Source organism: Belonocnema kinseyi, chromosome 7 (assembly GCF_010883055.1).
Source record: "Belonocnema kinseyi isolate 2016_QV_RU_SX_M_011 chromosome 7, B_treatae_v1, whole genome shotgun sequence".
In the NCBI taxonomy this organism is placed as follows: Eukaryota; Metazoa; Arthropoda; class Insecta; order Hymenoptera; family Cynipidae; genus Belonocnema; species Belonocnema kinseyi.
The window spans coordinates 31,105,907-31,119,017 of record NC_046663.1 but is presented as its reverse complement, the minus strand read 5'-3'; the positions used below and the strand labels follow the sequence as shown (position 1 = coordinate 31,119,017).

The 13,111-nt window shown below is 22.9% G+C and overlaps 1 protein-coding gene across 2 annotated transcripts in view; it reads right to left on the bottom strand.

Moving 5' to 3' along the window:
* Window positions 1-1,772: 1,772 nt before the first annotated feature.
* The window catches only part of LOC117176966 (regucalcin-like), a 31,039-nt gene continuing 19,700 nt past the window's right edge, over window positions 1,773-13,111 (bottom strand). Inside the window, exons 5-7 of one of the 2 annotated variants that reach the window (XM_033367394.1) lie at window positions 6,217-6,438; window positions 6,024-6,136; window positions 1,773-2,184 (exon numbers count right to left, since the gene is read on the bottom strand). In XM_033367394.1, coding sequence (XP_033223285.1) covers window positions 1,945-2,184; window positions 6,024-6,136; window positions 6,217-6,438 — 575 coding nt within the window. In that variant the 3' untranslated portion in view covers window positions 1,773-1,944. The remainder of the gene's footprint in view (window positions 2,185-6,023; window positions 6,137-6,216; window positions 6,439-13,111) is intronic. The other variant, XM_033367395.1, reaches the window with a different exon arrangement.

Below are 13,111 nucleotides of genomic sequence, written 5' to 3'. Positions count from 1 at the left end.
AAATCTATCAAAACCCTTTAAAATTGCTTAAAATCTCTTAAACTCTTTTAAAATCCCATTAAAAACCTTGGAAATCCTTCAAAATTCCTGAAAATTCTTCACTATCTCTTGAAATTTTAAAAATCCTATAAAAATCCTATAAAAACCTCTGAAATTCCTTTAAAATGCATGGAATGATATATATATATATATATATATATATAATAAAATGTTTAAAAATAATAATTTTGAAAATATTTTGGAATGTCTTCACATCTCTTTAAATCCCGTAAATTATGGAAAACCCGTTATATCTATCAAAATCCGTTAACATTTTTTTAAATCCTTTAAAATCTTACAAAAATCCCTTTAAATCTTCGAAATTAATTTAAAATCCCGCAACTTCTTTTTAAATATTTCAAAATATCTTAAAATCCTTAACAATATTCGGAAATCCTTTTAAATTCCGTGAAATATTTTGAAATCTTACGAAAACCTCCCGTAAAATTTGCGAAATTCTCTGAAATCCATGGATTGTTTGAAAATACTAATTGAAAAATAATAAAAATAATAACATGTTTAAAAATAATAATTTTTAAAATACTTTGAAATGTTTTGAAATCTCTTAAAATCCCGTAAAATCATGGAAACCCTCTTAAATTTGTCAAAATCCGTTAAAATTTCTTAAAATCCTTTGAAGTTTTTGCAGATCTTTCGAAATCTTATTTAAAAATCTCTTCAAATCTTCGAAATGCAATTAAAATACTTTAAAATCTCATAACTTCTTTTGAAATATTTCAAACTCTCTTAAAATCCTTTGAAATTAGTTGTGCATCTTGATCATTTTTAGACGATCTTGAGATTTTCGTGAAATATAATCAGATGTAATTAAAATTTGTTGGTTATAAAAAGTCTATAATCCCTTTGAAGCATTTTAAAATTCCTTGACATTTTTTGAAATATCGTTTATAGTGAAAAAAATGGAGGAAGTGGCGGTCTAAAATTTCGAAAATTAGCCTTGCGTAATTAATAGACGTTCCCTAATGAAACTTTGGCGATTAGGAAGTCTGATATTTTATTTTTTACAAACGGCAAACGGTGAAATGTATTATTTTTTTACCGCAGATTTAAGTATTCGCAAAGTTATCATTTATAGAAATGAGAATTTGATCAAATTTATAATAGAATCAGAGTTTGAAAACTTAATCAAGGTTGATGCTGGTCCAGAATTTTTTTTAGCTCAAGTTTTTGTTTTACTTTGTCGAGACTTGGTTTCAATTAAGCTAAAAAAATTTTTTTAATTTTGTTCCAAAGAACCTATCATTCGAATTTTCTTCCGTATCTGTTAATCTGAAATTATTTTTGAAAATATGAAGAAGAAAGGAAGGTATCCTGACAAAATCCTTCTTTCTTAATTTTTAGTCTAAAGAAGTTTTGACAAAGTCTTTTTGGGCAAAGTTTTCTTAACTGAAAATAATTTAGACAAGAATTTATTTTTCTGCAAAAGAAATATTCTTAGGACTGGTAGAATCTGTTTTCATAAAAAAAATTTGTGAAAACTCAAAAAAAAACTCATAACAGATGCCTATGCTCCGTAATTAATTCTAAACTCGAATCAAGTTTTTGTATAAAAAAAAAATGAATTCAGATCAGTGTAATAATTTCGTAATGCCCACTGGATACTATTTCTAAATAGCATAAGTTTATATTATTACTCTAAGTGTCAAAGATTTGTGATAATTTGTCGTTCATGTAGTGTAAAGAAAATTGTTAGAATAGTCTCGTATAATTGTTTATTTATATTTTCCTGATATATGCGTAAAAATACAAATAAATGAAGAATTTGATACAAAAAGAAGGTAGTATTTTATTTCTATTCCATCATTTATCCCACTAAAATACAATTTTAATTTAACTTTTTTTTTTTAATTTAGGCACTTAACTTGATTTTCAATAATAGGATATTCATTCGTAATTATTGTTCAACTTGAATAAATGTGGAGGGAATCCTTTCACTCCAAGATTTTTCAGTGCGAAAATTGGACCACCGTTTTCGTCAACAATTTTATCTGGAAAATCGTAGGTGGCTGTTGTTACGTATAAAATATCCAAGTTGGGACCGCCGAAAGCGACACTCGTTACCATCTTTACTGGGAAATCAATTTCTTTCAGGATAGTGCCGCTTTTTGAATCCACGTGAAGTACCTCAAATTTTTTATTTATTTAGTTAAAAAAAATTGTAATAATATATTTTTAGAGAAAAATTCTGTTCCTACACAAATATATTTACAAAATATTTTCTACGCAAAATATATTTTACGTGTGATTAGAGTTATTAAGTGCCGAAGAATTTTCGTCGATAATATGCTCAGCATTTAAGCTTTAACGCTAAGCATTTATTGTTGAAAAAAATATATATGATAATTAAAACACATATTAATTACATATAATTGCATTAAACATATAGTAATTCCGGAAAGTCGGTGAATATGTCAGGGAAAACCTGACAGAGTTAAGAAATTTTTTGTTAGCTAAAGTTGAAGTTAATTTTATTTTTCTGGAATTCCTTTGTTTTATTGAAAATTTAAATTTAATGGGACATTATTAAATTTTCTTGGTGACTAAATCATCTTTTTCGCTGAAAATTCCTTTAAAATTTCAAATATTTGGTTGAAAATTCATATTATTGATTGAAAATTGATCTTCTTGTTAAAATTTTTTTCTTATTTAGAATTTAAACTGAAAATAACTCGGTCGCGAAAACGAGCGTTTTCGCTCCGCTGTCGAACAAAATGAATTAATTTTCAAATAAAAATATATAAATTTAAAAGCAAAAATGGAATAGTTAAATCTTCAGTTAAAAAAATTAATTTTCGAATAAAAAGAAACGAATTTTCAACCAAAGTAATTAATTTTTAATCACAATGATGACGTGTCAACAAAAAAGATGAATTTTTTAGCAGGCAGTGGAATCTTCAACCCAAAAAATGGATTTTCTATATAAAAAAACGAACTTTCAACTACATAGTTATATTCAATCAAAGAAATAAAGTCTTAGCAAAAACTAGAATAGTTAAATTTTTTACAAAACAGATAATTTTTAACGAAAAAAGATGAAATTTCTATCGAAAAAGGTAAACTTTCAACAACAAATGGAATATTTAAAGTGAATTTTCAACTAAAAAAATTTAATTTTCAACAAATTACATGAGTTTTTAACTAAAAATAGAAATTTTCTGCAAAAAATAAAACAGTTTAATTTTTAGTTAGTAAAATAAAGTTTCGACCAAAAAAGAAACGAATTTTCAACACAAAAGTTTAATTTTGAATAAATAGTTGAATTTTTACCCGAAGCAGATTAATTTTCAACTATTTCCACTATTTCATCAAAAATTTATATTTTTTATTGACACTTCAACATGGCGATTAAAAATTAATTTCTTTGGTTAAAGATTCATTTCTTTTTAGTTAAAATTAATCTTTTTAACTAAAAATTTAATTCTATTTTTTATAATAAAATCATTAAACAAAACAAATCGAGTTATCAGTAAAATTAATTTATTTTCAACTAAAACTATAAATTTTAAATCAAAAATGAAATAGTTACATCTATGGTTAAAAAAATTAATTTTTAACTAAAAAGAAACGAATTTTTAACTAAATATTTATTTTTCAACCCAAGAAATGAATTCCTAACAAAAAATAGAATAGTTAAATTTTCTACAAAACAGAACATTCTCTAATGAAAAAGATGATATTTCTGTCAGAAAGGCAAATTTGTCACAAAAATAGAATACTTAAAGTAAATTCTTAACGAAAATGATAAATCTTCAACTAAAAAAATTTAATTTATAACCAAAGCCTAAAAAGGGATATTTTCTATCGAAAATAAAATACTTAAATTTCCAGTTTGAAAAATAATTTTTCAACCGTAGAAATTAATTTTTAACCATTTGGATGAATTTTCTATCAAATTAGACGAACTTCTAACAACATGCATGAGTTTTCAACTAAATATTTGAATTTTGTAAGGACTTTAAAAACAACTAATTTTCAAATTAAAAACATTATTTTAAAGTAAATAATTAAATTTTCAACAAAGAAAAAAGGTGTTTTAATTGAAATGATGTATCATCAACGAAATTAATTAATTTAAAAAAATATATATATAAATTTTTAAAGCAAAAATGGAATATTTATACCTTGCGTTAAAAAAATTAATTCTCAACTAAAAAGAAACGATTGTGCAGCCAAAGAAATTGTTTATAACAGTGATAGATTTTCAACAAAAAATATATCAGCGAAATAAATGAATTCTTAACAACAACAAAAAAGTTAGATTTTTATACAAAACAGAACATTTTTTAAGGAAAAAGATAACATTTCTGTCAAAAAAGGTAAATTTTATAGAGAAAGATGGAATAGTTAAAGTTAATTTTTCAACTGAAATGATAAATCTTCAACTAAAAAATTTAATTTTTAAACAAATACATGAATTTTCAACTAAAAATAGAATAATTAGATTTTAAGTGAAAAACTTAATTTTCTTTCACAAATTCGAATTTTCAATAAAATACAGGAATTTGAAACCGGATATTTTAATTTTCAACTTAAGAAGAGAAATTTGGAACCAAAAATAAAACAGTTAAATTTTCAGTTTAAACAATTAATTTTCAATTAGAAAACATTTTTTTCAACTAAACAATAAAATTTTAAACTAAACAGAAAGGATTTTCAATTAAAATGATGAATCATCAACCAAATAAATAAAATAATTTAGTTTTAAAACCAAAAGATTAATTTTCTAACATAAAATATAGAGTTTCAATCAAATATATAAATTTTAAACTAAAAAAAAATAAGTTTACGAATGAAAACTAAAATAGTTAACTTTGCAATTAGAAAATTAAATTTTAAACAACAAAATTGCGATTTTTCAGCAAAATTAATTATTTGCCAACTAAAAATATAAACTTTTAACCGTAAAGAAATTAATTTTCAGCCAAAGGAATTAATGTTTAATCAGAGAGATGAATTTTTCACCAAAAATATTAATTTTTGACTAAATAGTAGCATTTTCCATCCAAAAAAGAAAATTTATATAAAAAAAACAAACAATTTTTAACTAAAATTTACATTTTCTACAAAGCAGAACACTTTTTAACGAAAAAGATTACATTTCTATAAAAAAGGAAAGTTTTTCACAAAAATAGAATGTTTCAAGTGAATTTTCAACTGAAATGATAAATGTTTACTTGAAAAAAATGTAATTTTTAACTAAATAGTATAATTTTCAACAAAGAAGATTAAATTTCTATACAAAAAAGTTTCGACAAAAAATCAGTTACATTTTCAGTTAAAAAAATTAGTTCTAAATTTTTAAAAACTAATTTTCAACCAAAAAATCAATTTCTAACCAATAGGATTAATTTTCTATTAAATTAGACGAATTTTTAACAACTTTCATGAATTTTAAATCAAATATTTGATCAAGAAGCTTAAATATTCTCCCAAAAATTCGAATTGTCAATAAAATTCACGAATTTTAAACCAAATATTTGTACCAAACATGTAGGAGTTAAATTTTCAGTTAAAACAATTAATTTTAAACTAGAAAACATAATTTTCAGCGAAATAATTAAAAAAAAAGGTTTATCAACAAAAATAATGATTCATGAAGTAAATGAATTTTTAACAAAATAGTTTAGAGATTAATTTTCTATTTAATGCTTGTGATTTTTAACCGTAAAATTATGATATATATATTTTTTAAATAAATGATTTTTTTCAGTTTTTGGTTGAGAGTTTACGTATTTTTTTGAAAAATCATCGCTTAGATAAAAAATTAATTTTTTTATTTGAATATTCAACTATTAAATTAAAAATTCATCTATATTTTGGTGAGAAAACAATATTCGCCTGAAAAGTTAGAAATATGAAGCCGTTTGTATTTAATTTAATATATTATGTGTAAAATATATTTGTTTAGGAACAGCATAGATTTCATAGATTTAATTTAATGAATAATTAATTTTTTTACTCACTTTAGATCCATGAACTAAAGCAACCCAGAGGTTTCCATCAGTGTCGATTGTCATGCCATCTGGATATCCTTTGAATCCTTTTTCCTTAACATCAATAAGGACTCTTTTATTCGCTGAAAAAGAGGCAAGTTTAAAAAATTTAATTCGCTAAATTTCAATGGTTTTTTCAAAATAAATATTTTGTTTTCCTTACTGATGTTCGAAGAAGATACATCAAAATCGTAGGCGAAAACTTTATCTGTCAGGGTATCTATATAATAAAATACTTTATTGTCACTCTGCCAGTCTAAGCCATTGCTTATGGAAACTGAAGAGATTTTTGTTTCAATATTCAATTTTCCATTTACATCATCTTCTACAATGTAGAGAGTTCCCACTTTTGGTATATTTTTATGGTTAAGCTGACACATCGTTCCTGAAATTTTCGATAAACTGAATTTGAAGGTAATTTTATTATTTTGTTGAAAATTAAACAATTTTGTTGAAGACATTCTTTACGGTTGAGAATTCAAATGTGCTGGGAAAAAAAATTTCTTTTCAATTTGAACGATCAACTATCTTATTAAAAAGTTCAACTATTTGTTTGAAAATTAACATTTTTGTAGAAAATTTATATTTTTGGTTCGAAAATTTGTGTATTCCATTTTTGATTTAAAATTCTAGTATTTTCTTGAAATGTTTAAAAAAAAATAAAAACCTGAACTGTTCAATTGAAAATATAATTATGTATTCTAACTTTTGTTGGAAATGTATCTTTTTTAATTGAAAATTCAAATAATTTGTTGGTAAAAATTTGGTAGATTATAGTTAAACTACTTGGTAGAAAATAAACCAATTTTTTCTTAAATCCGTATTTTTGTAAAAACTTAATCTTTTCAAATTAAAATAAAATTATTCCATTTTTGGTTGAAAACGGATTTTGTTTTAGTTCAAAATTCAACTACTTGGGGCGGAAATTCGCCTTTTTTGGTCTAAAATTAATATTCACAAATTCGTAGAAGCTGAAACTTCTTTGTTGAAAATGAAACAATTTTATGCAAAAGTATCCTTTTTTGTTTGCTTTAGTTTTAAAAATTTTAATATAGAATTTTTTGAGGCAACAAGTATTACATTTTTCGTTGAGAATTCACTTTTTTTGTTTAAAAAAATTCAAATTCTTAGTTGAAAGTGGAACTACTTTGTTAAAAATTCATTTTGTTGTTTAATTATCCATCATTTTAGTTGAAAACACTTTTGTTGTTGTTGAAAATTCTTTAATTTTTAGTAGGGATTTTTTTTTAAAGCTGAAATTGTAACTGTTCCATGCTTTGTTGAAAATTAATTTCTGTGGTTAAGAATTTTAATATTTGGTTAAAAATTTATTTTCTGGGTTAACGTCTTATTATTTTAGTTGAGGATGCATTTCATTGGTTGCAATGTTCACGATTGCGTTGAATTTTTGTTTAAATAATTTTTTTACCTAAAAATTTAATTTCTAATTTTGTTTGTTGATATTTTTACTTTTTTGTGGAAAATTTGCTTTTCTTTTGAGCTGGAATTTTTTTTAAATTGAAAATTTAAATATTCTATTCTTGGTTACAATTATATATTTTTTAGTTGAAAATTCAACCATTTCATTAAAAAATTATTTTTTTGGTTCACGATTTATCATTTTAGCTTAAATTGCATTTAATTGTTAGAAAATTTGACTCCATATTTTGTTGTAAATTTATTTTTTGCTTCTTTGAATTGATTTTTTTTATCTGAAAAGATAACGCTTGAAAATAATTTTTTTTAGTTGAAAATTTATTTATATTATTGAAAACTCGTCTTTTTGGGGTTGAACATTCAATTATTTTGATTGAAAATTCAACAATTTTGTTGAAGACATTCATTTTTGCTGAGAATTCAAATGTATTGGTAAACAAAATTTCTTTTCCATTTGAAAAATCAACTATTTTATTAAAAAGTTCAACTATTTGTTTGAAAATTAACTTTTTTGTAGAAAATTTATATTTTTGGTTCGAAAATTTGTGTATTCCATTTGTGATTAAAAATTCTAGTATTTTCTTGACAAAAATTAAAAAAATAATAAAAACCTGATTTGTTCAATTAAAAATATAATTATGTATGCCAATTTTTTTTTGGAAATGTATCTTTTTATTAAAAAATTTAACTAATTTGTTGGGAATTCAACTGTTTGATAGCGAATTACATTTTTCATTGAGAATTCATTTTTTTTTGTTGAAAAAAATTCAACTTCTTAGTTTAAAGTGGAATTACTTTGTTAAAAATTCATTTTATGGATTAATAATTCATCATTTTAGTTGAAAAAAACTTTTTTTGTTGTTGAAAATTCTTTTATTTTTGGTAGGGAATTTTTTTTAAATTAATTTTTCTAAAATTAAACATTTTCAATTATATTTTCTTTTTTTCTTTATTGACGGAGAAATCTTTCTTGTTTGCAAATTCAAATATTTTGTTGAAACTTTCTATTTTTGGTTTGAAAATTAATCTTTGAGTTAAAAATTCCATATTTAGGTTAAAGATTTACCTTTTTGGTTGAAAATTTAATTATTTTGTTACAAATTTCTTCCCTTTTTTTGAAAAGGATTTGAATTTGAAATTTAATTATTCCATTTTTGGTTTAAAATTTGTATTTTTAATTTGAAAACTGATCTACGTGACCGAAAAAATCATTTCTTGTAGAAAATTAATCTTCGTGGTTGAAACATTCTTTTTTTGTGGAAATCCATTCATTTTTATTAAAAATTTAACTTTTTGGTTGAAGATTCAAGTTATTGGATTAAAAATTGATCTTTATTTGTTTAAAATTGATCTTTTCTAGTTAAAAATTCATTTTTTTTTTAAGAATTCGTCTCTTCTGGTTTAAATATGCAACTTTTTTGTAAAAAATTTGTTTATTTTGGCTCTGAGTAGAAAAAATTTGGTTGTAAATTTATTTTTTTGTTGAAAATTCGTATTTTTGGGTTGATACTCAACTGTTATTTTTTTAAATTCCTCTTTTTGGATTACGGATTAAATTAGTTTTAGTAAAAATTCATATACTTTAGTTTAAACAAACTGTTTTTTATTGGTAATTAAAATATTTTTCAAGGGAAATATCAAGCATTACACTTTACTTTAAGCATTCATTTTTTGGTTAAAAATTCGTTTTTGTTTTCTTATTTAAAAATTCAACTGTTTTATGGAAACTTAAACTTCTTTGTTGAAAATTAAACAATTTTATTCAAAAGTAAGTTGCTAAAAAAAAGGTTGCTTTGGTTTAAAAAAAAAAATTTTAATATTTGGTTATTAATTCATTTTCTTAGTTGAGGTGTTATTATTTTAGTTGAAGTTTCATTTCACTGGTTGTAATATTCACGATTGAGTTGAAATTTTTTTTAAATAATTTTTTTACCTGAAATTTTAACTTGTAATTATGCTGGAAGATTTGTCTTCCTTAGTTTGAATATCAACTATTTGCAGGAAAATTCATGTGTTTAATTGAAAATTCTTATTTTATGGAATTTTTTTAGCGACTTATTATTACTTTTTGTTAAAAATTCATTTGTTTAGTTGACATTTTTACTTTTTTGTTGAAAATTTGTTTTTGTTTTTAGTTGGAAATTTTTTTAATTGAAAATTTAACAATTCTATTCTTGGTTACAATTTCATGCATTTTGTTGAAAATTTGTATTTCTGGGTAGAAAATTCAGCCATTTATTTTAAAAAGTATGGTTTTGTTTCACGATTCATCAATTTAGTTTAAATTTCATTTAATTGTTAGAAAATTTGACTGCATATTTTATTGAAAATTTGGTTTTCGTTTCTTTGAATTAATTTTTTTAGCTGAAAAGGTAACGCTTAAAAATAAGTTTTTATAGTCGAAAATTCATTTATATGGTTGAAAATTCGTCTTTCTGGGGTTGAACATTCATTTATTTTGATTGAAAATTCAACTTACTGGGTTAAAAATTTCTTTTTTAGTTTAAAATTAATTTTTCTGTAAAAAACTCGTCTTTTTGGTTTGAGTAATAACTTATTTGTAGAAAATTCGTTTATTTTGGATCTGAAATTTCAATTTTTCATTGGAAATTAACTTAAGTTGATACTCAACTATTTTTTTAGGATTCATCTTTTTGGTTTGAAAACTAATTTGTCTTTATTACAAGTTGAATTAATTTTTCAGAAAATTCGTGTACTTTAGTTTAAATAATTAATAAATTTTCTAAATCAATATTTTTAATCTGAAAACTGATCTATTTTTCTGAAAATTCGTCTCTTTTGCAGAAAATTAATCTTCTTGTCTGAAACCTTCTTTTTTTTTGGAAATCCATCCTTTTTTGTTAAACATTTAACTTTTTGATTGAAAATTAAACTTATTGGGTTAAAAATTGATCTTTATTTGTCTAAAATTGATCTTTATTTATTTAAAATTGATCTTTTTAAATTAAAAATTTATGTTTTTGTTTGAATATTGAATTTTTTTGGTAGAAAATTCGTTTCTTATTACTCTGAAATTGAACAAATTTGGTTGGAAATTGACTTTTTTCGTATACCTAAATTTAAATAAACGATTTCTGATTGTTAATTTATATAGTTTAGTGGAAATATCAACTATTACACTTTATTTTGAGAATTCATATTTTTTTAGTTAAAAATCCGTTGTTATTTTTGGTTAAAAATTAATTTGTCTAAAATTAAACATTTTCAATTATATATTTTTTTATTGACGGAGAAATCTTTCTCGTTTGAAAATTCAAATATTTTGTTGAAACTTTAAATTTTTTGTTTGAAATTTAATCTTTGAGTTAAAAATTCAATTTTTTGGATAAAGATTTGTCCTTTTGGTTCAAAATTGAACTATTTTCTTTAAAATTCGTTCCTTTTTTGAAAACTGTTTGAATTGAAAATTCAATTATTCCATTTTTGGTTACAAATCGATATTTTTATTCTGAAAATTAATATATTTTTCTTAAAATTCTTCTCTTGCAGAAAACTAATCTTATTGATTGAAACATTCTTTTTTTTAAATCCATCCTTTTTTGTTAAAAATTTAATTTTTTCATTTAAAATTCCAGTTTTTGGGTTTAACATTGATATTTTTCAATTGAAAAATCATTTTTCTTTTAAAAAATCTTCTTTTTGGTTTGAATATTTAACTTTTTTGTAGAATATTCGTTTATTTTTACTCTGAAATTTTTTTAATTAAGTCGAAAATTGACTTTTTTTGTTCCGAATTGGTATTTTTGGGTTCATACTCAACTGTTGTTTTTTTAAATTCCTCTTTTTAGATTACGGATTAAATTAGTTTTCCTGAAAGTTTCGTTTTGATAACTCATTTTGATTGAAAATTAATTTTTCTAAAATTAAACATTTTTAATTATATATTTATTTCTTCATTGACAGAGAAATTTTTCTTGTATAAAAATTCAATTTTTAGGTTAAAGATTGACGTTTTTGGTAGAAGATTGAACTATTTTATTACAAATCTCTTTCTTCTTTTGAAAATGGTTTAAATTTGAAATTTAATTATTCCATTTTTGGTTTCAAATTCATATTTTTAATAGGAACAAGTTGTTCAACTTATTTCGGTTTTACGATCAGATTTAAAAAATAAAAGACAGGGATTAATCCGAGTCAAAAATTTCTTTAATTTAAAAAAAAAACATACAAAAAACGTGTGACGTTTCGACCACATCTGTTGGTCATCATCAGGCAATTGTACCTAATAAAAATACATTATAACAATTATTTTGAAAAGTTACAAAACAACATGTCATATAAAAAATCTAAGTACAAAAAATTCTTATTACCTTCGAAAAGACAATCATTAAAGTCGACATGAAATTAGGAAACCTCAAAAATAAAAAGAGGTTCCTAATAGTTAAATCTTTACATATTTTTAAAAAACCTTGGAGCGAACCACTGTAGTCAAAACGATGGATCAACTGTGACTAGTACATAAGTCGTAGGTAATGCTAGAAATTATAGTAAATTGTTTTCCCATAAGAGGGCGCAATCAATTACAATGAGAATAGCGCGCCAAAGGTATTAGGAATTTGAAAAAATTCAATTTATTATACTATGGTAACATTGAGTGACATTAAGTACTTCTGTTTTTAAATTTATAGAAGAGTTTTTATATTTATTAATAAAAATGGATTCAAGAATTTTCCTCTTATAAGTGTTGTTTTCTCTTGCTAAAATATTTATATTATCAAAATCAAAATGAAATAAATGATCGAAATTCCATGAGTGTTGTGACAAACCCGTATTTAAATTTCCCATTCTACAATCTCTTTTGTGTTCGGCCAATCTTGTTTTCAACCTTCTACCTGTTTCACCAATGTAAATTTTATTGCAATCTTTACATGGTATTAAGTAAACTACATTTGATCAATTTTCAATTTTTTCAGAATCTTTTTTATTTAAAAAACAATTTTCTAATTTATGGTTATTTTTAAAATAAACATTAACATCAAATTTTTTAAAAGCATTTCTTAGTCTGTTTGAAAGACCTTGTACGTATGGTAACGAAACACGAAGATCAGTTTTTTTATAACTGTCGAACCAATTATTATGTTTTCTAGAACTATTGTAAATTTCTGATATTCTTTCTTTAATAACGCTTTCTATCAAAGGTAATGGATAATTATTTTGCTGTAATGTGATTTTAAGGTGCTTTAAATTATCTCTCCTAAATTTGACATCGCTCAGTTTGATGCATCTGTCTATTAATCCTTTAATTAATCCAATTTTTTGATTAAATTGATGGTGTGAATTATAATTTAAATATTGACCTGACCATGAAGGTTTTTTGTACCAATTGGTTATTAAAACTCCATTTTCTGTTCTTATAATTGACATATCTAAATAACTTAAGGTGCTATGGTTTTCTAATTCAAATGTAAATTGTAAAGAATCTTCTATACTATTGAAAGCTTTAATTAATCCTTGAATTTTATCAGTAGGAACTATTGTGAAGACGTCATCCACATACGTTTTATAGAAAAGCGGTTTAAAACTCAATTTAGCTAATGCTCTATTCTCTAAATCTTCTAAAACAAGATTGGAAGCAATGGGAGATAATGGAGATCCCATAG